This window comes from Mustelus asterias, chromosome 10 (genome assembly GCF_964213995.1).
Source record: "Mustelus asterias chromosome 10, sMusAst1.hap1.1, whole genome shotgun sequence".
In the NCBI taxonomy this organism is placed as follows: Eukaryota; Metazoa; Chordata; class Chondrichthyes; order Carcharhiniformes; family Triakidae; genus Mustelus; species Mustelus asterias.
The window spans coordinates 89,308,986-89,331,211 of record NC_135810.1 but is presented as its reverse complement, the minus strand read 5'-3'; the positions used below and the strand labels follow the sequence as shown (position 1 = coordinate 89,331,211).

At 37.7% G+C, this 22,226-nt stretch overlaps 1 protein-coding gene across 4 annotated transcripts in view; it reads right to left on the bottom strand.

The window, feature by feature from the left end:
- Positions 1-328: 328 nt before the first annotated feature.
- nup58 (nucleoporin 58) overlaps positions 329-22,226 on the bottom strand; it is a 48,098-nt gene continuing 26,200 nt past the window's right edge. The window contains exons 12-16 of one of the 4 annotated variants that reach the window (XM_078222147.1): positions 20,239-20,321; positions 17,292-17,490; positions 13,885-13,983; positions 7,832-7,927; positions 329-1,454 (exon numbers count right to left, since the gene is read on the bottom strand). In XM_078222147.1, the coding sequence (XP_078078273.1) occupies positions 1,279-1,454; positions 7,832-7,927; positions 13,885-13,983; positions 17,292-17,490; positions 20,239-20,321 (653 nt within the window). In that variant the 3' untranslated portion in view covers positions 329-1,278. Of the gene's footprint in view, positions 1,455-4,267; positions 4,439-7,831; positions 7,928-10,000; positions 10,201-13,884; positions 13,984-17,291; positions 17,491-20,238; positions 20,322-22,226 lie in introns of those variants that run through there. The other 3 variants (XM_078222149.1, XM_078222148.1, XM_078222150.1) reach the window with 3 other exon arrangements.

Genomic DNA, 22,226 nt, shown 5'->3' with positions numbered 1-22,226 from the left:
AAAAGGATATAATTCAGTGATTTCAAACTGATCCAAGATTAATGTTGCAGAATTGAAATAATTTTGACTGTTTCCTGGGAAATACATTTTTATATTGGTCTGCATGTGGAGAAAGATGTGTCAAAGCCTTTGACAGCATGTACTGGAGTTCTGACAAACATTAAACAACCCAAGTGGCAATTTTCCTTTTCTTAAAGCAATATGCTGAAAGGGGTAAAATGCAAGTGAACTTGCACAAGACCACTATTATTATAATGACTGGGTGTCTAGTCAGTATCATTATCCCCAGTTTTAGCAGGAGGCCCAAAAAAGTACAGCAAGACAAGACTTGTGAAAGACATTTTATTTTAACCAAATTACCATTTTCCCCAAATACATTTCAATTTTCTTTGAAGCCAAAACTTACAACAGTCTTCAAATACATTGTCATATTAGTGACTATTTCACTACACAGTTCTTGAAACAAATGTATAAATAATGTGAAATCACAAAGAAAACAATTTTCAAAAGATCTGGCCTTCAAAAGTCACTGAAAGATGAATCACAGGTCAAGTCTGCACAATGAAGGTCCTCATGCAAACACGTACATAATGAAATTCAGGACAGTGACATTCCCTAACAACTTCATTCAATCCAACAAATCTCAACTTCCTTGCTGTTTCCTCCAATCTTATAAAAATAGACATGAACTATGTGTTAAAGGAAAGTCACCACTACTAAAGCTTTCATCCAAAGTACCTTGACAACTCATCATCAAAAGTATGACATTCTATTTTCTTCTCAACTGCAGACAAATATTGGGCAGTACCTATTGTATAAAAAGTGCAATGTTTAAAGGCTATGATAGCTGTGAATTTCCATATTAAAACTTGTACATCACTGACTTTACACAAATGAGTTTTGCAGTTATGCAGACATCTGCAGCACCCATGGTTCAAACTCACTTACATAGCAGCTGTTCTTAGATAAATTTGTAACCAATTCCTGAAGTAGAAAACAGATACACTATGCATTTATGTATTTATGAAATTATCCAGGTACACGATCCACCTTGCTTTACTTTCAAAAATATAATCTTCAATTGTTAAAACTGATCACTATCAGAATCCTTTCGGAAACTGAGGAATTTCTAATTAAAGCTCACCTGCTGAAATATAAACGTTCTATTTGTCGGTAGTTTTGTATCTACAACTAGTAAAAAAAATATTTAGGACATAGAACCACATGAGTCATGCCTAATTTAAGAAAATATATCCCCCTTCCCACGTTGACAGTTCCCTATCTTTTGCCTCGCTTGTTTCCAGCTGGAGGTTTCTTCAGTTGCAGAAGCTGTCCCCCTAGATTATTGGCAAAGCCTGATGTTGAAGGATTGGACACACCAAAGGTCAGGCCAGCAGATGCTGTGATCCCAGGGTTATTGAAGTTAAATCCAGATGTAGATGAGCTGCCAAAGCCTTGCACAAGAAAATAAAAACAAAAAACTACTCATGAAGTATTTGACAACATCGAAGCAAATCATTGTGATTGTGAAATATTAACAGGTTAAGGTCCATTTAGGGATTTTCCATACTACTACACATTAAAGATCTAAAAATGAAATCATAGAACTGAATAAGCTTGGCTCAAGAATACAAAATGTTTAAAGCAAATACATTACAAATGCATTCTAAAAAGCACACAGATACATTGGGTGAAATTTTCTCCAAAAATGGCAAACTGTCGGGTTTTGACAAAGAATCGGTATGTTTCTCCCCAGAGAAGCAACTAGGTTTTTTTCAGATCTTCTGACATTGTCAAAAAAAAAGCATGGGGGGTGCAGGGGCATGTTCTGTACCTTCAATCTTGAGGGCAGGGCCGACTCCATAGAAGTTGGGGCGCCAATTTTAAAGGGCACCTCAATCTCGACTTATAGACAGGCCCTACTCACCTCCCCCAACAGATATCAGCACTGCCAGGACACCATACTGGCCTCTCTGCCCCCAGAGTGATCATCTCAACTGCTGCATAGCAGTAGTGATTCCCACCAGCATGACATCACGTTGGTGGGCAGAGCATCTGACCTCCGGGAGATACAGCGATACAGCGTAAAGCTGGGGTTGGGGGGGGGGGGGGTGACACATCTGACGGCCCTGGAAATTACAATGTGAAATGTATTAAAATTGATGGTGATCATGTTTGTGCTCCAACTGGGTGTGAACCTGATTACGCCACTGGCGGGAGGCAAGGAAGATTTCTTTCTGAGATCTCCCAGTGTAAATCCTATTATGGCCCTCGAGTGGCCAGAACAGGGCTCGTGTCCAGGCATAGAGAATCCCGACCATTATCTTTCAGTATTCTATGGATCTGGTTTCATTTCAATTTTTGAATACTTGACATAATGACCTGGAATTTGCTGTCAACAAGTTTATCGAATGTATAACTAAGCCACACAGGCCAGGAAGGTCTGATCTCTTTACCCTTTTTTTGGGTTTTCATTCAGACCAGGGAGGTGCCAGTTATGTGCCGAGTTAGTTGGTCTTAGCCAAAGGGATGGCCGAAATGCTACCATGGATGAGGGAGGTGAAATAAATCAGCCAAGGTTCCCCTCCAGTTCTGCTGATTCAGATTCCTGCTGAATCTGCATGTGTGATCACAGGCAGGGTGAGGGTCAAATATGTGGCTGACAAACATCGCCTGGGCGTGCAATGAAAATGACACCAAAAGCTCATGGAGCTGTATAGCAAGACTAAAAAAATCAACTCCTTTGGGAACAACAGGGGAAAATAAGTTTGTGAAAAACAAATTAAAAATAGACCCTCAGTCACACGAGTATCTTCAATATCAGCGTTTGCTGCTAAATCTAAAATTCAACTAAAAAAAAGGAAATCGTACTGTTAATCATAATATGTTGAATCCCAATAAGATCCCTGATAAGTATTTTTCAATCTATTGTTTTTGATCAACATACACACTACTCAAGAAACAAAAGGTTAATTTTATCCCAATGAACAACTTGAAAGAAAACATGCCTTTCCTAACCGGAAGAAAATTTGTAAAAATTGTTATGGTGTGTGGGAACAAATAGAAAATTTAGCATAAATTTTGTTCATAGATAGATGGTCTATAAAGCTCTGAACTACTATGGTAAACTGTCCAGACTTTTTCTGCTATAAGTATAGCAGTTTCCAGTTTAATATATCCGAAGTGTTCCTCAAAAGAATATTTCAGTGTCAAGAAAATGGCTGTCCAATTAGTAACTTTTGGCTGAAGATGAAAATGAAACCAATCACTGAAAAAACATCTACTCTGAGGAATATTTCTGAACTATAATGGACTAATCAACTTTCAACAATGCCTCTTGAGGAATATAACCCAGATTGGATGTACTAAATAAGAAGACAAATAGGGCCTTTTGTGAGTAATGTTATAGGATGCTGAATATGCTTGTACAAAATTACCATGTCATTTTGGGATGGGGATGCTAACATGTTTATTTGAAAGAGTTTAATAACTTGGTAAAGTACTAGAGAGGGAAACAACTGCAAAATAGGAGTCAAAGAAATTTGGTACAAATCTGGTAAGCATTCATATAACATTGTTCACAATTTTCAAACTCAAGTCTTCTGCCTCACTTTCTGCTTTTCCATCACATTCTGCCCCACGCCATTAGTTCTCATTGTGCTGGAGATAACTTTATTTATTCTGGCTTGCTATTGCTACATGAGCTGTCAGATACCTTTCTTAGACCCGTTTCATATACAAATTTGCATTAGATTTGATCTGTTATATGTTATTGTCATGCATCGTTATTCTGGCTTTGACTGGATAAAAGTTGCTAGAAATGTGGATTTTAAGCAAATCAAACCCACATTTTTGAAAGTTACTCCCTTTTTAAATGAGAGGATACAGATAAGGAGAAAATGTGATAAAGAAGTTAGAAAGTTTAAAGAACAGATCTAAGATGTATTAAAAATTGCACAGAGTATTTATTTGTAGTTTGGTATAAAGAATAATAGCAATAATAAGCAATTGAACAGAGGTACCTCTGACATTTGACTAGTTTTATTACAGTAGCTGTTTGTTTCAGACTAACAGCACAAGCTGAAAACTATCTTCTTTAAAAAGTAAAGAGACCCGTGGGATTTCACTGCACATATTAGCAATGAGGGTTAAGAGTTAAAAGCAAAAATTACAGAAAACAGCGATTTTGAGCAGTAAGGTTTCCTCAAAAATTCATGGAAAGATGATCTTTTCCACCTCCAAGCTAAAAAGTTGTAAAATCCTGCACGTTTGTTAGTCTCCGAATTTCAGTGACTGAGCCGCCCAAAGCGGAAAGCAATAACCAGCAAGCAATGCTGGGAAACCACTTATCAACATTTCTTTTACTGTAGAAAAACACCTGACCAGGAGGCTAGGCATATGGTGATGAACCTTCAATCATAGATGAGTGTTTGCTGAGCTGAATCAAGAAGAAAATCAAGGGCTTCAAATTCTCAAATGGAAGACGACAAAGCAATAGCACAACTTAGAAGCTGTCAGAATAAAACTCTGATACAGGATACTTACCAAACTCCAGATATTGCAAAGAAAAGTAACACCTAAACTCTTCTATACATTAAAAATATTACCAATTACAAGAACAAACAAGTGTACAACTCGGGATAGATATTAAATGAATCTCCAGGATACACCCTCCATTTAAAAGGCTGACATTTCGCTAACAATAAACAGAGGAAAACATATTTCAGTAGTTAGAAATTTTATTGGTCAGCTTGGTGCGTAGCACCAATATAAACCCATCACCATGCTTAATTATGTGGAATTATATAGAAATTACAACACAGAAATAGACTCTTTGTACAAACAGTTATGGTTTGCATTTATTTGCCACATCAGCAGCAATCCTAATCCCATTTGCAAAATCTGTTCCTATATTCTTTTATTTCTCCTTGTCGCCACCAAATCTAAACAAGAAATCCACACAGAAGACTTTTTCTTGCCTGACGTGTATATATATATTATATATATATTATATAAATAAATGTCTTGCCTCAGAAATATATATTCCATGGTTGAGGGCCAACAACAGCAGCAGAATTGTATACAACCACAATCTGTATCTTATGGCCAAGCACATCCCCCACTCTTACCACTACCACTAAGACAGCGGATCAACCCTAGTTCAATGAAGAGTTCAGGTGGGCATGCCAGGAACAGCACCAGGAATACCTATGAGGCATTAACCTAGTGAAGCTGAAACACAGGACTACTTGCATGCTAAACAATATAAGCAGCATGCAATAGACAGAGCTAAGCATTCCTACAATCAATTAGATCTTAGGTTTGCCGTCATGCCAGATCCAGTTGTGAATGGTGGTGGACAATGAAACAACTAACTGAGGAAGAGGCTCCACAAATATCCTCATCCTCAATGATGGGGGAGCCCATCACATCAGTGCAAAAGATAAGGCTGAAGCATTTGCAACAAACTTCAGCCACAAGGGCTGAGTGGATGATCCATCTGTGTGCCCTCCTGAGGTCTCCAGCATCACAGATGCTAGTCTTCAGCCAATTCAATTCATTCCATGTGATCTCAAGAAATGGCAGAATGCACTGGATACTGCAAAGGCTTAGGGCCATGACAGCATTGTAGCAATAGTACTGAAAACTTGTACTCCAGATCCAGCCAAATCCTTAACTAAGCCTCTATAGATAGTTAAATGGGTACGATGGGTATAGAGGGATATGGGCCAAATGCAGGCAATTGGGATTAGCTTAGGGGTTTTAAAAAAAAAGGCGGCATGGACAAGTTGGGCCGAAGGGCCTATTTCCGTGCTGTAAACCTCTATGACTCTAAGGCGTTCCAGTACAGCTACAACATTGGCATCTACTCACCAAGTGAGCAATTGCCCAGGTATGTCCCGACTGTGAAAAGCTGGACAAATCCAATTACTATCCCATCAGTTTACTCTCAATTGAAAGGTGATGGAAATTGTCATCAACAGTGCTATCAAGTGGCACTTAGACAGCAATAGCCTGCTCACTGATGTTCAGCTTGCATTCTGCCAGGGTCACTCAGCTCCTGATCTCATTACAGCTTTGGTGCAAACGTGGACAAAAGAGTTGAACTCAAGATAAGGTTAGAGTTACTTTCCTTGACATCAAGGCAGCATTTAACTGAATGTGGCATCAAGGAGCCCTGGCAAAACTGGAGTCAATGGAAATCAGGGGGTAAACTCTCTGCTGGTTGGAGTCGTGCTTAACACAAAGGAAGATGGTTATGATAGTGAGGTCAGCCAGCTCAATCCCGGACATCGCTTCAGAGTTCCTCAGGGCAGTGTCCTGGGTCCAACTATCTTCAACTGCTTCATTATTGACATTCCCTTAATATGGTTAGAAGTGGGGATGTTTGCTCATGATTACACAATGTTCAGCATCATTTGTGACTCCTAAAAGGCTGGTTCAGTCTGTGTCCTTATAAAGCAAGACTTGGACAAAATTCTAGCTTGGGCTAATGAGTGGCAAGTTACATTCACTTCAAGAGTGCCAGGCACTGACCATCTCCAATGAGAGAGAATCTAACTCTCTCTCCTTGACGTTTATTACCATTGCTGAATTCCCCACTATCAACATCCGGAGGGTTACTCTTCACCCTGAAACTGAACTGGACTAGCCACATAAACGCTGTGGCTACAAGATCAAGTCTGAGACTAGGAATCTTGCGAAGAGTAACTCATCGCCCGACTCCCAAAGCCTGTCCAGCATCTACAAGGCACACTTGCCTGGATGAGTGCATCTCCAACAACACTAAGAAACTTGACACCATGCTGAACAAAACAGCCCACTTGATTGGCACCCCATTTACTAACCTCAAAATTCACTCCCTCCACCACCGACACAGTGGCAGCAGTGTGCACCATCTACAAAATGCACTGCAACAACTCACCAAGGTTCCTTCAACAGCACTTTCCAAATACACAACCTTTATCACCTAGATGCACAACATCAGCAGATGCCTGGGAACACCAAAACCTGCAAGCTCCCCTGCAAGTCACACACCATCCTGACTTGGAACTATATCAACCTTCCTTCATTATTACGAGGTCAAAATCCAGGGACTCCCTTCATTTCTGTCCTGTGGGTGTGTCTATACCAAACAGACTGCAGCTATTCAAGAAAGCACCGCATCACCATCTTCACAAGGGCAATTATGAATGGGCAATAAATGCTGCCTTAGCCAGGGATGCCTACACCCATGAAATAATAAATAATTAAAAAAGCTCAGAGAATTTAGATGCAGGTGTGCAAATGCCAAGAGGTTAGGAGCCCCAAGAGTACAAAGGGGCAGTGGTGGAAACCCAAATTCTGACCAGAAGAGAATTGGTAAAGTTATCATTTCTTATCCAGCCATGACCACCCTACCAATTAGGACACTAAAGCCAAGTGGAAGAATTCTAGTCCTCAACAAAAGGTTTTATCCATCAGATAGGCTGTTTGGTCAATTGACAGGTTCGCAAATACCACCATGTCATTTTTGAGACAACTTACCCCAAAGGGCAAGCAGTTTTATTTTAAATGACAATGTCCAATATTTTCAGGATAGGGCAAATCTACAAGCTAGTTAATCTGTATATTTAGTTTCATTGCGATGCAATTTTGCTATTGTGCAAAATGTTTAGTACAACTACAGCTAGGCCACGAGATCAGGATTCAGGATTTGTATTTCTTTCATCAATGCATTTGAAAGCTCAAACATTTCCTGCTATACCGTGCAAGAATGAGTTACTTCAAATCAATTCCTGACCATCCTATCCACAGCTGAGCATTGACAGATACAAAATTACAAACAAACCTGCACTGAGGCTTCCTGAGGGTTTAGTGGCTGATCCAAATCCAAATGAGGTGGTGCCTGAAGTATTACTTCCAAAGCCAGAAGTACTTCCAAATCCTACAAGAAAGTACTGAACACTTAATATAATTTGTGCTAAAGAAGTCACAACATGAAAGATCATCTAATATGTAACCAAATAGGAATGAACCAATTTTACTTTACAAAATTCCATTAAGAATTGCAGCCGCAACAAATAACTCAAATACCATTTCATGTGGTGTATTTCCCAGTAAATTCAAAATTTAAGAGGCTTAAAAAAAGCTTTCCTAAGACTTCGTAAAACACACAATAGCACACCACAACATATATTAAAAGGGAGTTAAAAACTAAAATGAGAAATTTGTGCACCTTTAATCAAGTGTTTGTGCCAAAGCGTTTGCAACAATGACCCCAATTTGGCATGGTATTGGGCAATGTGTTGGTGGAAAAGGAGGGGGGGAAAAAATCTGAATGCGGGCAAAAAAATTACAGAAACTTGGCATTTTTACAATACATGAATGAAATTATAATAATGCTATGAGGCAAGATTTACAGACGAGGAGAGTTTGTATCCCGATCATACTTGATTCTTTCTCATTATTAAAAAGTGTGTATATCTATATTTAATATATATTTACATCCTTGTGTAACTTTATTATTAGATGTACATGACAAAAAATATGAAAGCAAATGTCATAGTTTTAACACAATACAGTTCAAATTTTTAGATTTAAATATAACCTCCATCTTTTGTGATTTGTTGTTGAGTTTGATTTTTCTCGAAGTTTTCTTTCTACTGCTATCATTTTCAGTTTCAGCATTATTAACAGATGAAACCGATTGAAAGTTTCAAAAGATGATGATGAACTGCTGGAAAAATGATGCAGCAAAAGATGCTGATTACCACCCGGAAATTTGAACTGTGCTGTGGTTTAAACCTTATGAATTACGCTTTCGCATGCTGTTTATAATTTGCTGTCATGTGTACATCCAAAGGTATTAAAGGTTAAAATTGCACAATGACTTAATAAACATATGTACACACACTACTTTAAAAAAAATTAATGCTTCCTCTTTCAGCACCTCACTTTCCATTGATATCAGCGGAAAAAAGACATTGGGTGGGATTTTCCAGCCATGCTCGCCCCAAGGCTGAAAATTCCTGCCCAAGGTCAATGGACCTTTGCATGGTCTGCCCCCGCACACTACGATTCCCATGGCAGGCGGAACAGGAAAATTCCACTTATTGTCTTGCGGCTCGGTAGGCACGTTCTAGGTTCAAGTCCCACTCAGCCTGAACCTGCTGGCCACAGGAGGAGCATTCATGACACCATTCAAATAGGTTAAAAAAAGTGTGCAAAGACATGAAACAAAAATGAATGTATTTATTTCCCATTGTAATTTATTTTCTCTACTGTAGATTTGGATTTTTTTCACTAAGCCTCTTCTATTTGAGAACTGAGTGCATGATGACATCTAACAGCTCCTTCTTTAAGGTCTAAGGCTGAATGACTTCAAAATAAACCTGAGCTTTGCCATCTTGTTTTTCTCTCAATTTCAGTTTTAAATTTTCTCTCGTTTTTGGCTTTTTTTCCTCTAGTCCATTTATATTGGAATCGGGTATTTTCAATGATTATTTAATTGTTCTCTACTGAATACCAGATAATTCACAATCAACACATATATACTGAATGAATGATGATCACTCATGTGCCAATATAAATTGAAGAAATTGCACAATTTAGTAAAAAAATCAACTTATTTGATAGCACTTCGCTATCAAATAATATTACAAGTGCTTTTAGGAGATTCAAATGGCTATTTATTTGATCAATTACAATTTTGGCCAAAGAAAAACTTAAAGATCATTCATGCGGTGGCACAGCGGTTAGCACTGCTGCTTCACAGCGTCAGGGACCCGGATTCAATTCCTGTCTTAGGTCACTGTCTGTGTGGAGTTTGCACATTCCCCCTCGGGTCTCTGTGGGTTTCCTCCGGGTGCTCCGGTTTCCTCCCACAGTCTGAAAGACGTGCTGGTTAGGTGCATTGACCCGAACAGGCGCCAGAGTGTGGCGACTAGGGGAATTTCATTGTAACTTCATAGCAGTGTTGATATAAGTCTTACTTGATAATAATAAATAAACGTTTTACTTTTGCTTTATTGTGAACAGAAACTAGTCTGCATCTCACGGTAAGATGATAAACTGAAGCAGAGATGCCCTAGATTTTCTGATCAACTGCTGTTAACTCAGATTTGGAGTCAGAGTTGACAAATGTAATGCGCAATTGCTTCATGATCCAGTGTGTCACCCGAAGCTGTGCTCATCTTGACTTGGCATTTTCAAGTGACCCTAACAATATACAGAAAATGGAAATAGTGATCTCTTTGGGGGACAGCAGCCACAGAAAGAAAACAGTTCAACATGGGCTACAGTTCAGAAATACCAAAGAGCAGAAACCAAGTTTAAAATGTCCAACTTCACCAAAATATGGTACAACTTATGCAAAGGCCCAGATTTTTGCCAAGTTGGGATCCTCTAAAAACAGCAACCAGAATCTGGATGTAGAAGTCCCACCCCCAATTCCAGCAGATCCTATTTTTGGCAGGAGGGGGAAGGGGCAAGGGTATGAATTTCACAGACAGAAAACCCAATTCTGCTGGGCCATTTGAAATTAGTGCGGAGTTCAAACAGACCCCATTTTGGCTGTTCCAAGGGCCTAAATGCAAAGTTTGAGAAGTATGATCTTATGAAGATATAAACCTATGTGAAGAGTGGATTTAAGATCCGTCCAAGTGTCATGATCTGAAGTGATTTAATTCCCCAGCCAGTTCAGTTTCTGGTCAATGGTAACCCGCAGGTAGTGGAGGATTCAGTGATGGTGATGCCATTGAATGTCAAGGTGTGATAGCTAGATCCTCTCTTGTTGGAGATGGTCATTGCCTGGCACTTGTGTGACATGAATGTTACTTGCCAATTGCCAGCCCAAGCCTGGATATTGTCTAGGTCTTGATGCATTTGGAGATGGATTGCTTCTGTATCTGAGGAGTAGCGAATGATGAACAGTGTGCTGTCATCAGCAAACATTCCCACCTAAGGCCTTATGATGGAGAGACGGTCATTGGACACTGAGGAATTCCTGCAGTGATGTCATGGAATTGAGAAGATTGACCTTCAACCACCACAAGCATAGAGTGGTGATGTTGGGGAGCTTTTTAATTACACAAATGGCAATTGGGATAAGAATGGAATGAAGAGAGGACTTTCCGAAATATGTTTGGAACTTTCTAGATCTGTATGTTCTTGGTGCAGCTAGGAAGGAGGCATGGAGGTGTTGCTGGATCTGGCACTGGGAATGAGTTGGGCAAAGTGTTGGTGAGGGGAGATTTGAATAGACAATCAATCACTTCAAAAGGAAAATGGATAGACAGAATGGAAATAACATTTTCAAGCTGCATGGATATAGTTGGGGATGGGAATGACTAGATGGCTCTACAACATGCCATAATGGATTTGTCGCCCTCTTGCGCCAATATGATTTTATTATACAAATGGGAAAAGAAAAAGCTTCAAATAATTAGGGGCAAATTTCTGCAAGGCATGGCATTTAACGTGGAGAAATGTACAAGGAAATTCATCCCCATAAATGTTTGAAACAGAAACTGTGCAGAATAGTTAATATTCTGAATGATTAATTCCTCTAAGTGTTCACAAGGGACAATATGCCTCTGAAAATAGGAATAACCCAAAGATAAAAATATTGGCTGATACTGATCAAGTGAAAGCCCTACGCAGTGTAAAAGGGCTCAAAAACCAATAAATCTGAAGCAACAGTTGGTGTCTATTCCTGACAATTAGAGAGATTGGATTGTTGATTTGTGTGGCATTGATAATCATTGTAAGGGACATAGGGAGATACTGGTCAATTGGAATTAGGTTAACACGATGCCCATATTTTAAAAAAGGTAAAACAGATCCAGGCAACTAGATATCCATTAGTTTTACTTAAATCTGGTGTAAAAATAGTGAAACCAAGAGTAAACGGTATAATTATTTATACAATAATAACTTAGCATGGAACAGTCAACTTATATTCAGAGCTGGAGGATCTGTTTTGAGAAAGAGACAGCCTAACAGGATTGTGTAAAGATCTATTACATGTTGCATGCACCTTGACTTCCAAAGGACATTTGGGAGGTCTCCACATAAAGTTATTAGAAACATATGAAAATGTCAGGCAGGAAAAGATCAACTGGTCCATTTTAACCTGTTCAAACACTTGTAATGTATTTTGTTATAGTTAATAGTTATGATTAAAGCTGTAGAAATTGAGTTGAAACCTTGGAAAGGTTGAAGCATAGAAACCAAGCCCACTTATTTAGAATAATTATGCTGCTGTGGGAGATGGAGAAAGAGTACTAAGTGGTGTCTTCTGGGATCATTTGAGCCATTGCTATTCCTAATATACATCAGTAGTCGTGAATGGATCTTTAAACTAGAGGAAGTGTGCAATGGTCACCCAGGGGCTGGGACCACTGCTGTTTTTAATATATGTTATTAATTTGGGCAACATAGACAGAACCTAATTTAAAGGTTTGCAAATGACACAATCAGAAATATAGTAACAATTGAGAATAGTAGCAGACTTCAGGAGGTCACAGACAAACTGCTGAAATGGACAGATGAAATTAAATGCAGACAAGTGTGAAGTAATCAATTTTGATAGAATGAGAGGTAATATGAACTAAAATTGTACATTCCAAAGAAGACGCAGGAACAGAGATCCAGTGGTGTGTACACACAATTCCCTGCAGAGGTTAACTTGAGAAGGTTATTAAAAAACACAAGGGATCCTTGGCTTATACATATAGGTATAGAATGCAGCAGCGAGGAAGTCATGCTGAACTTTTATAAAACACTGGTTAGACCCTGGCTGAATTACTCTAATGAATTCTGGGCACCATACTTTAGGAAGGACGTCAAGCCTTTAGACAGGATGCAGAGGAAAATTACCAGAATGGTGCCAGGGATGAAAGAATTTAAGTTATGTGGAGAGACTAAATAAACAGTGGTTGTTCTCCTTAGATAGCGCAAGGCTTTCAGGAGAGATTTAATAGAGACATTCAAAATTATGAAAATTATGAACAACAAAAATAAATAGTGGACCAATCATCAAATGATGATGTTAAGTTGTTTTTATCCCTCGGTTCAAATATTGACAGACCGTTGTATATTTCTATTGTTTTCAGCTTTTATTTCAGTTGGCTGGTCAGCTCTAATGTTGGTTATTTGTGATTGTAATGTTTTTCAGAAAAGAAATAAGGAATAAGGAGAAGATATAAAGATTGCAATTGCCTTAGAGTTAGAAAGCAATTTTAAATGACTAAAAAGCCAATTCCACCATATCAGATTTCTTAAATAAATTCTGCATCTGTTGAAAGTACTTCAAAAAAATGTTTAAAACTAAATTAAGTATAATTAATGAAATCACAAATTTGTAATGGGTACAGAAATGATCAAGTAATTTTCAAATTGCCCTGATAATGGAGGGCCAAATTGTGAAAATCACAAAAATATATAGATATTTTTTTTAATTGAGTTGTGCGATTGTGCCCAAATATGGTCAATTAACAATTACAAAGCCTATGATATTGATAGTTCTCATTGACTTGTGCACAATACAAAGGGGAGATTACTCGTCAAATTTAGTGAAAGCCTTAAAAAAAATGGTTAAGGTGACACCCATTTTAAAAATGACATGGAAATAAGGCAGTTCCATACCCAAATTCTAGATATGCTACATATCAAGCCAGTTTAAACATTTAATGTTACTATTGTGATAATCAAGTTCTCACAGAACAAACATAACTAACACCCCTTTAAAGAAAAAGGATTTTTAAAAAAATGTTCTACAGAAGGAATCTTTGTATTTTGGATCTATTTCGTCGTCACCAATTGATCAGTGCATTTGAAAACTGACATTTTCAAAGCATTAAAATGGAAAATTATACATTAAAAAGGGTTTTAAAATGGTACCTCCAAGGGTTGAAGAACCTAAGCCACTTGACTGCAAGCCTGTTCCAATACCTGAGACAAACGGTGTTCCAAAATTAACGCCCAGAGGTTGTTGCGGTCCTAGTACAGAAAGATCAGAAAATTTGCCTTACTCTTAGATATAGCTTTATTGAATATATAAAACTCTCCAGTATGAGAACTTTTCACACCTGCTATTCTTAAACAATGGACAAGTGCATCAAACAGTAATGTTCAGACTTAAAATCTAAAAATAATCAGTTTAAAACTGAACCAAAAATTGTTAACCAAAAAGATGTTAAAAATAGATTGATCCATATTCATGCTATTTAAGTTTTAACTCAACTCTTTGTCTAGGCCAATTAATCTACTTTAACGGTATACAAACTGAATATAAAACCCTATCAAAACTATTCTACCAACTACTTTCTCCCTACGATTTCATAAGATGTGTTAGTACTATAGCACACAAATGGTCAGCATAAGCTAATGGTGTGTTCTAAACGTTACTTTTTAAAATCAGCAGCTTAGATCCAGTGACAAACCCCAATAGATTTTACACATGCATTACGCTTTGTGAATCAATTTAGTAATATTTTTTAAATGAACAAAATACATAAAGAAGCAAGACAATAAGATCTTTCATGGCTCAATTTATTGTTTAGTTTTGAAACATCTCAATTACATGGCAACATAACAATGCAATTTTCATTTTTTTAAAAATCATAACTGCTATAATCTCAATTTTAGTGCACTACAGTTTGAAATTAGGCAACCTTTTATAAACTGAGGGAATAAATCATCCATGTTCTCAAGGCAGTTACAAATGAGAAGTGAATTTCTTTGCGTGCGCAGTTCGAAAAGGCACCACTGATTTTACACTCCAAATGTAGGTTTAAACACATCCATACTTTCACAGTTCAAACACACTACTTATTTTGCCCTGCTTAAAGGTAGAACATAATATTGCTTTTGTAGTCTGATATTCTAGAAGACTTTTAAGTGTCAAAGAGAGAATTTGGTGCGGAGAACTAGAAAATTGTAAATTAAGCCAAAAGAAAAGCCAGGAAACATAAGCAAATTATGGATCAAATCCTAAAGTAAAGAGACAGCATCATTTTATGTGCCTATTTAGGCTTCATCTTAACACTTCTGACAATTCTTACACAACTATAAACTTTATATTATATACAAAATACTTTTTTAAAATTGCTGTGGCTAGCAAAAAATATTTTAAGTTAAAAATGGAGTTCATATGCAGGAAAACATTTTTGAATATTCAAATAAGGAATACTAGTATCTACTTTTTTTTAGATATTTGTTAGTACGCTAATTAAAAGATGGTTCAAGTTGAAGAATTTTAAGCAAATTTGATCTTTCCCATTATTCAGCCCCCATATTAGGTCAAGTAAACTGAAACTGTCTCTTTGTATCATATAGATTTCAATGAACAACGATAAGAGCCAAACGCACAAATGATTTTAACATAACAATTTTACAGATATTGCAGTATTGTATAATATATAATTTACAAAGACTGATTTCATAATCAAACCAGCGTCATAATCTAGTGTTATACGGAAGGCAACTGTGGCACTGTATGTTTGTATATAAAAGAAATAGTGTCGCATAGTGCGTTTGTAACATTACAATACCAGGCAGATGTGGATTTTTTTTGGCCATTAAGACACCTTACTTTTCAGTAGAACAACAATTTTATTACTGCTTCATCAGAAAGCAAAAGTTATAAAAATTGTATTTACTGATTAAAATTTAGCACGTTAAGTGCACGAACTTACCTGCACATTATTCTAGCAGCCTCATTTTGTAAATACCTTAGCAACTTAAATTAAATGTTTATATTGCTGTTAACTCCAGTTAATAACAGCAAATACTCTATGATTACTTTTCACATTTGATTAAAGAACCTTAATTTTGATTTATCACACATACTAAACGCCCAGTTTTACTGGTGGGGGATGGGGTTAACAAGTTAATAAATATTTAAAACTGTACAAAACTGAAAGATTAAGTGGTTGAGATTGGCAAATTCAGTTACTTGCATTTTAAATGCTGCTTTGGAATATGTTAAACAAGGCAGAATCTTATTGGTGCAAGTATAAGAAAATGCAGCATGTTAATACTGATTAATTACTCCTTTACCTCCTTTCTTTTGTAAACATAATTTACTTTCTGTTGTGCCTAATTACATTTTATTTTAAAAAACACCTACATGTATTAATACTATTGTAGAACCTGCCTGGTATAAACTTCTGTTGCACCTTCACAGAAGATATACACAAGGTATTTTTATTCACTGTACTTTCTTAAAATTATATCCCTGAAACTTCAATTTAAAGAAAAAAATGCCAGTTTAATTTTGTACCTCTGGCACCTATTTGTACTTGGAATAGGACCTGCAACGGGTATTGAGGAGTATTTTACTCAAACACAAACACAGCCGTTTTAAAATTCCCGGTCAACCCAGTGTGCCACTGACAATAAAAGAAGATGGGCATCTGATCTGCCATGGCCTGTGACAAGTTTTCCATGCTGTCGACTGGGTTGCAGGAGCAGTTAGGTTGGAATGAACCACTCCTCAAAATGATATCCTTGTGGAAAAGTGCCCAGCCTCTGCTCGTCACCTTTCACCTCAGATCAGGAATATATACCAAGTGGGAATCCAAGCACAAATCCATATCTTGCAGAGAACATTGTTATACCAATATATTATACAACACTCTTTTTGAATAAATGGGGAAAAAAATACCTCATTGTATAAATATAATGGATATGGTATGTAATATTGTCCTTCAGTAGTATGAAGCATATGGGTTAAAGCAAAATCAAACCCAAAACAACTCGGGACTAAAGATGTCCGAAATTCACCCATTAGCCAACCTTTAAATTTATATTTTGATCAAGTTTTTTTGAACAAAAACATTAATTATAATAAATATTCTAAATTTTCTGCAATTCGTCAGAATTTGGCGACTCGACAATTCAACACTCAAAAGCCTCACTGGTCACTTCAAACTAAATTCTTAGTCATGTTTACAGTATAAAAAGTCACTTCACATTTTCTAAATTACTGTAGTAATGATCTTCGAAACATCAATTTAAGAGATTAAGTACTTTGTAGCTTTAAGATTATTGCTTTGTATACCCTGCATAATCATAATCTAGTAGTTTTATATGCAGGTATCAATATTTAATTTTATCTCAATCATTTTATTTAAATACAAAAAAAAGTACAAAGTCTTAGTTGCTTTCTAATACAGCAGTAAGACCACGGAGATGTATCCAGGAAGACAAGAAAGAGCAATATACTTGTTCACTATAGGGTATGACCCATTGTAACCAGATATTTGTCTCAACACTATTCATCTATAACTTGAAGACATTCAGACCTGTAGCAGGCTGTTGCTGCTGTGATAATGTTGCAGCCATGGCAACTGCCGCTGCATTTGGTATGCTGAAGGGAGTTGGCCCAGTTGTGACACGTGGAGCGTTTTGCCATTTCTTAGTTTCAGCACGCCTTGCTTCAAAGACATCAGTAGCATCTCCAAGGAATGTTTTCCGATAGCCAAGATACTGTTCTCTTAGAATCTGAAGAAAAATAAGTTTCACCATTGCATAACTCCAAACAATATTACAAGTAAAACAAGAAGCTTACTTTGTTGTTGAGGATAATAGAATGAAAGCAATAGATTACTTATTGCTGAGCTAACAAATAAAGGATATTACAATACTTGATCACTCTTAAATACATCTATTCCATCATTGAAAACAACTACATTATGACATCAATCACAAGTCTTTAATAGTATTTCACTACAAAATAACAAACTGGGAATTTGGTGCGCAAAGAAACAACCAACCACACTGCATCACCATTCATATCATGACTAGTTGATCTTCCATGGCATTGAACATAGCTAGAAAAGACCAAGTGCAATGTACAGGCCAAGATGAGTTATTTGGAGAGGAAAACTGGAGTAAGAGGAACGAGTGTAGGAGAGAGATGAGAGGGGAGAATGAGAAACAAGGGGAGGGTGAGGGAGCAAATGGAAGATGCAAAGGAGCAATGAGAGGGTAAAAGAGTAGATGGGAGGAGGGAAAGCAGCAAGTGAGGGACTCAGTCGGGATAGTTTGTAAATGTATTACAGCAGAGGTGGTTAGGGAAGTCCCCAAATGGGATATGTGCATTTAGAAAAGTGAGTGTTGGAGTACCTCTGTGGGTGGAAATGGGGCAATTGCACATCAGGTGAAGAGTTCCTAATTTTAGCAAAAATTGCATGGTCTCCAATTATAATTAAAGATCGTGATCTCATAACTTTTAAGTAGCGTCTTCTCCTCTCCCTTTCACTCCATTCCTCCTTCCCAACCCCATACTCTCCAAACCAGTTTCTCCCTCCACACCCTCTAATGCTGCTTGACCTGCATAAGCACTTGGTCTTGACGAATCATGTGTAATACCATAGAAGACTAATTAATCACGACTGTGAATGATGGTGCTGTGGGTTTGTTATGTGCAGATTCAGTTTCTCCCTTCCCAAATGGAATATAACCAAATGTAGAAAATCATAAAATGATACAGCACAGAAAATGGCCATTTGGCCCATTGTACCTATGCTGGCTCTTTGAAAGAGTTATCCAATGAGTCTCACTTCCCTGTTCTTTCCATCATTCTGCAAGTTTTCTTCAAGTATTTGTCAAATTTCCTTTTGAAAATTATTAATTTGCTTCCAGTGGATTCCTAATCCTAACAACTTCGTGCAGATAAGTTTTTCCCTCATGTTGCCTTTATTTCTTTTACCATTTACCTCAAATCGGTTACTGATCTTTATGTCACTGGAAACCATTTCTCCTTATTTGCTCGGGTGCCTATTCATTAAGATGGATCCTCAAAAGTTCTCATGGCTGCTTTTTAGAAGTGTAATTGACTATCATTTTAGGAACATTAGTCCTTCAACGAGGCCTTGCATAGTTCAGTGCCAAGGAGGCTCAATTGTACAAGCACTGGCTTTTTCAAAACCCAAGAGATTCCGTTTTTAACAGGACTGCAATCATTTTGATAATGAAACATCCAAATTTATTTATAAAAAACTGAAAGCCGTGAAACACTAAACAATGAGTATTCCTTGCACAGCAGCTGATACCCAAGGAGCAAGGCAAATATTTTCTGTAGAGCCACTCAATAGCAAGGATGTGAATAGGGCTTACAAACTGAGACCCATTCCATATCATGGCTGTTATTACTGTCATGATGTGGAGATGCCGGTGTTGGACTGGGGTAAGCACAGTAAGAAGTCTCACAACACCAGGTTAAAGTCCAACAGGTTTATTTGGTAGCAAATACCATAAGCTTTTGGAGCACTGCTCCTTCGTCAGATGGAGTGGATATCTGCTCTCAAACAGTGCACAGACACAGAAATCAAGTTACAGAATACTGATTAGAATGCGAATCTCTAAAGCCAGCCAGGCCTTAAATGTACAGACAATGTGGGTGGAGGAAGCATTCAACACAGGTTAAAGAGATGTGTATTGTCTCCAGACAGAACAGCTAGTGAGATTCTACAAGCCCAGGAGGCAAGCTGTGGGGGTTACTGATAATGTGACATAAATCCAACATCCCAGTTTAGGCCGTCCTCATGTGTGTGGAACTTGGCTATCAGTTTCTGTAACCCCCACAGCTTGCCTCCTGGGCTTGTAGAATCTCATTAGCTGTTCTGTCTGGAGACAATACACATCTCTTTAACCTGTGTTGAATGCTCCCTCCACCCACATGGTCTGTACCTTTAAGACCTGGCTGGCTTTAGAGATTCGCATTCTAATTAGTATTCTGTAACTTGATTTCTGTGTCTGTGCACTGTTTGAGAGCAGATATCCACTCCATCTGACGAAGGATCAGTGCTCCGAAAGCTTATGGTATTTGCTACCAAATAAACCTGTTGGACTTTAACCTGGTGTTGTGAGACTTCTTACTGTTATTACTGTGGCATTACAGCACCACCTTCAGGCATTGGTTTTTAGTGACACAAAGTAGTTGCTATAGGGTTTTTAAAAATGTATTTTTAAATGGAATATGGTGACATAACCATTGATTTTAATACACAAACACATTAAATCAAAGCTCAGCAATATTTTCTTCTGAGGCAACATAACTTCCTGTGATAGATTTTTCACATATCTCGGTTGTGTTCACGAACACATGCTAAAAACAGAAGTTAGCACACTATCCCTTTCTATCCTACTAAATATTATCAGTAGCTACTACATATTGCTAGTCCTCAAAAGTATGAGCTGTTTTAGGATTTTTGAGACTATAAGCAAATACTCAAACTCAAGCCCTACCTTTGCACTTTCATGTATTGACTGGAGTTGGGCAGCCAGGGCAACAAACGTCTGATATACTTTCTGCATTGCAAGAGACAAGTCTGTAGGAATGACAAAAATGGTTAAACAGCAAAAATCAATAAAATCTTTTGTTCATCTAATGCTTATTACCGTATGTCCTCCTATCCTCTCCAAAGGTGCCAATTTCTTGCTGAGTCATGGTTCATGGGAACACTCCAAATGATTCATTGGTCATTATTCAGGTCCAAACATTGCTAGCTATTTTATCGTGACAGGAATGGTAGCCAAATACAACTCTATTTTAATCAACATCCATACATTTCACAAGAATGACACCAACTAATTATTATACTGATTTCTTTTTCTATTCAAGGAGAAAGTAACTTACAAATAATTGGTCGCTACCTACTGAGAGCTTCTCTCGTCTCAAATCTTCACTAGTATATATTATTTTATATTTGCTAAAATAGCTCCTTTGTGAAGTTAGGCCAAACCATTGGATTCTCCTGTTCAGGGTGTTAGTTTCCCATCTACTGACACAGCGAAGTTTTATTTTCCCCTCAGTTCCTGACAGAAATCGACACAAGGCACTATATTGGGAAAATGGAAGGTTTACTCTTGTAAACACACTCCTACCTCTGACCGGGCACGACCTGATATTGATAATGGAAACAGGAGTAAACGTATACAAACCTTAGCATTGATTTCCCTCAAATTCAACAAATAGCTTTTTTCTCAAATTATAAAATTTGTCTCTGACAAAACCAATGTGCAGGTCTCCATTTGAACAACTGTTCTAAATAAATTCTCTATCTGGAAAATACATTCTACAAGCTGCTATCCAAGAAAATTTCCAAGACTTTATAAAGGAGTCAAACAATTAAAGAAATTTACTGCTCAGAAGGAAGCCACTTGGGCCATCACGTCCGTGTCAGCCAGAAGAGAGCTATGTCTCTTCTCATTTCCAGCTCTTAGTCTTTCACCCCACTAGCCCATGGGTTAAAAAGTTTTCAACTTCCCTTTAATCCTTCTACCAATTACTTTCATTCTACACTGTTCCTATTGACTTCTCTAAGGGAAATAGATCTATTGAGGCTTTTCATAACTTAATACAATTATATCTTCCCTTTTATTTTTGGTCTCCTTACTTGAGAAAGGGTATACTGGCAATGGGGAGGGTACAGAGGAGATTCACTAGGTTGATTCTGCAGTTGAGAGGGTTGGGGCTTATGAGGAAAGACTGGGATTATACTCATTGGAATTTAGAAGAATGGGGGGATTTTATAGAAACAGATACATTTATGAAGGGAATAGATAAGATAGAAGCAGGGAGGTTGTTTCTACTGGTGGGTGATATCAGAACTAGGGGGCATAGCCTTAAAATAAGGGGGGAGCAGATTTAGGATGGCGTTGAGGAGGAACTTCTTCACCCAAAGGGTTGTGAATCTGTGGAATTCTCTGCCCAGTGGAGCAGTTGAGGCTACCTTGTTGAGAAAATGCTGGAAAATCTCAGCAGGTCTGGCAGCATCTGTAAGGAGAGAAAACAGCTGATGTTTCGAGTCAAAGCTTTTAGCTTTGGCAAAGGGTCGTCTGGACTCGAAACATCAACTCTTTTCTCTCCTTACAGATGCTGCCAGACCTGCTGAGATTTTCCAGCATTTTCTCTTTTGGTTTCAGATTCCAGCATCCGCAATAATTTGCTTTTATCCAGAGGCTACCTTGTTGATTGTTTTTAAAGCAAAAATAGATAGATTGTTGAACAGTAAAGGAATGAAGGGTTATGGATAGTGGGCAGGTAAGTAGAACCGAGTCCATGAAAAGATCAGCCATGATCTTATTGAATGGCGGAACAGGCTTGAGGGGCCAAATGGCTTACTCCTGCTCCTTGCCTTCTCAACCCATCCAATATTTCCTCACAACAATCTCCAGTCTTGAAAACATTCTTGTAAACCCTCTGTAACACAGTGATCAGAACTCCACACAGT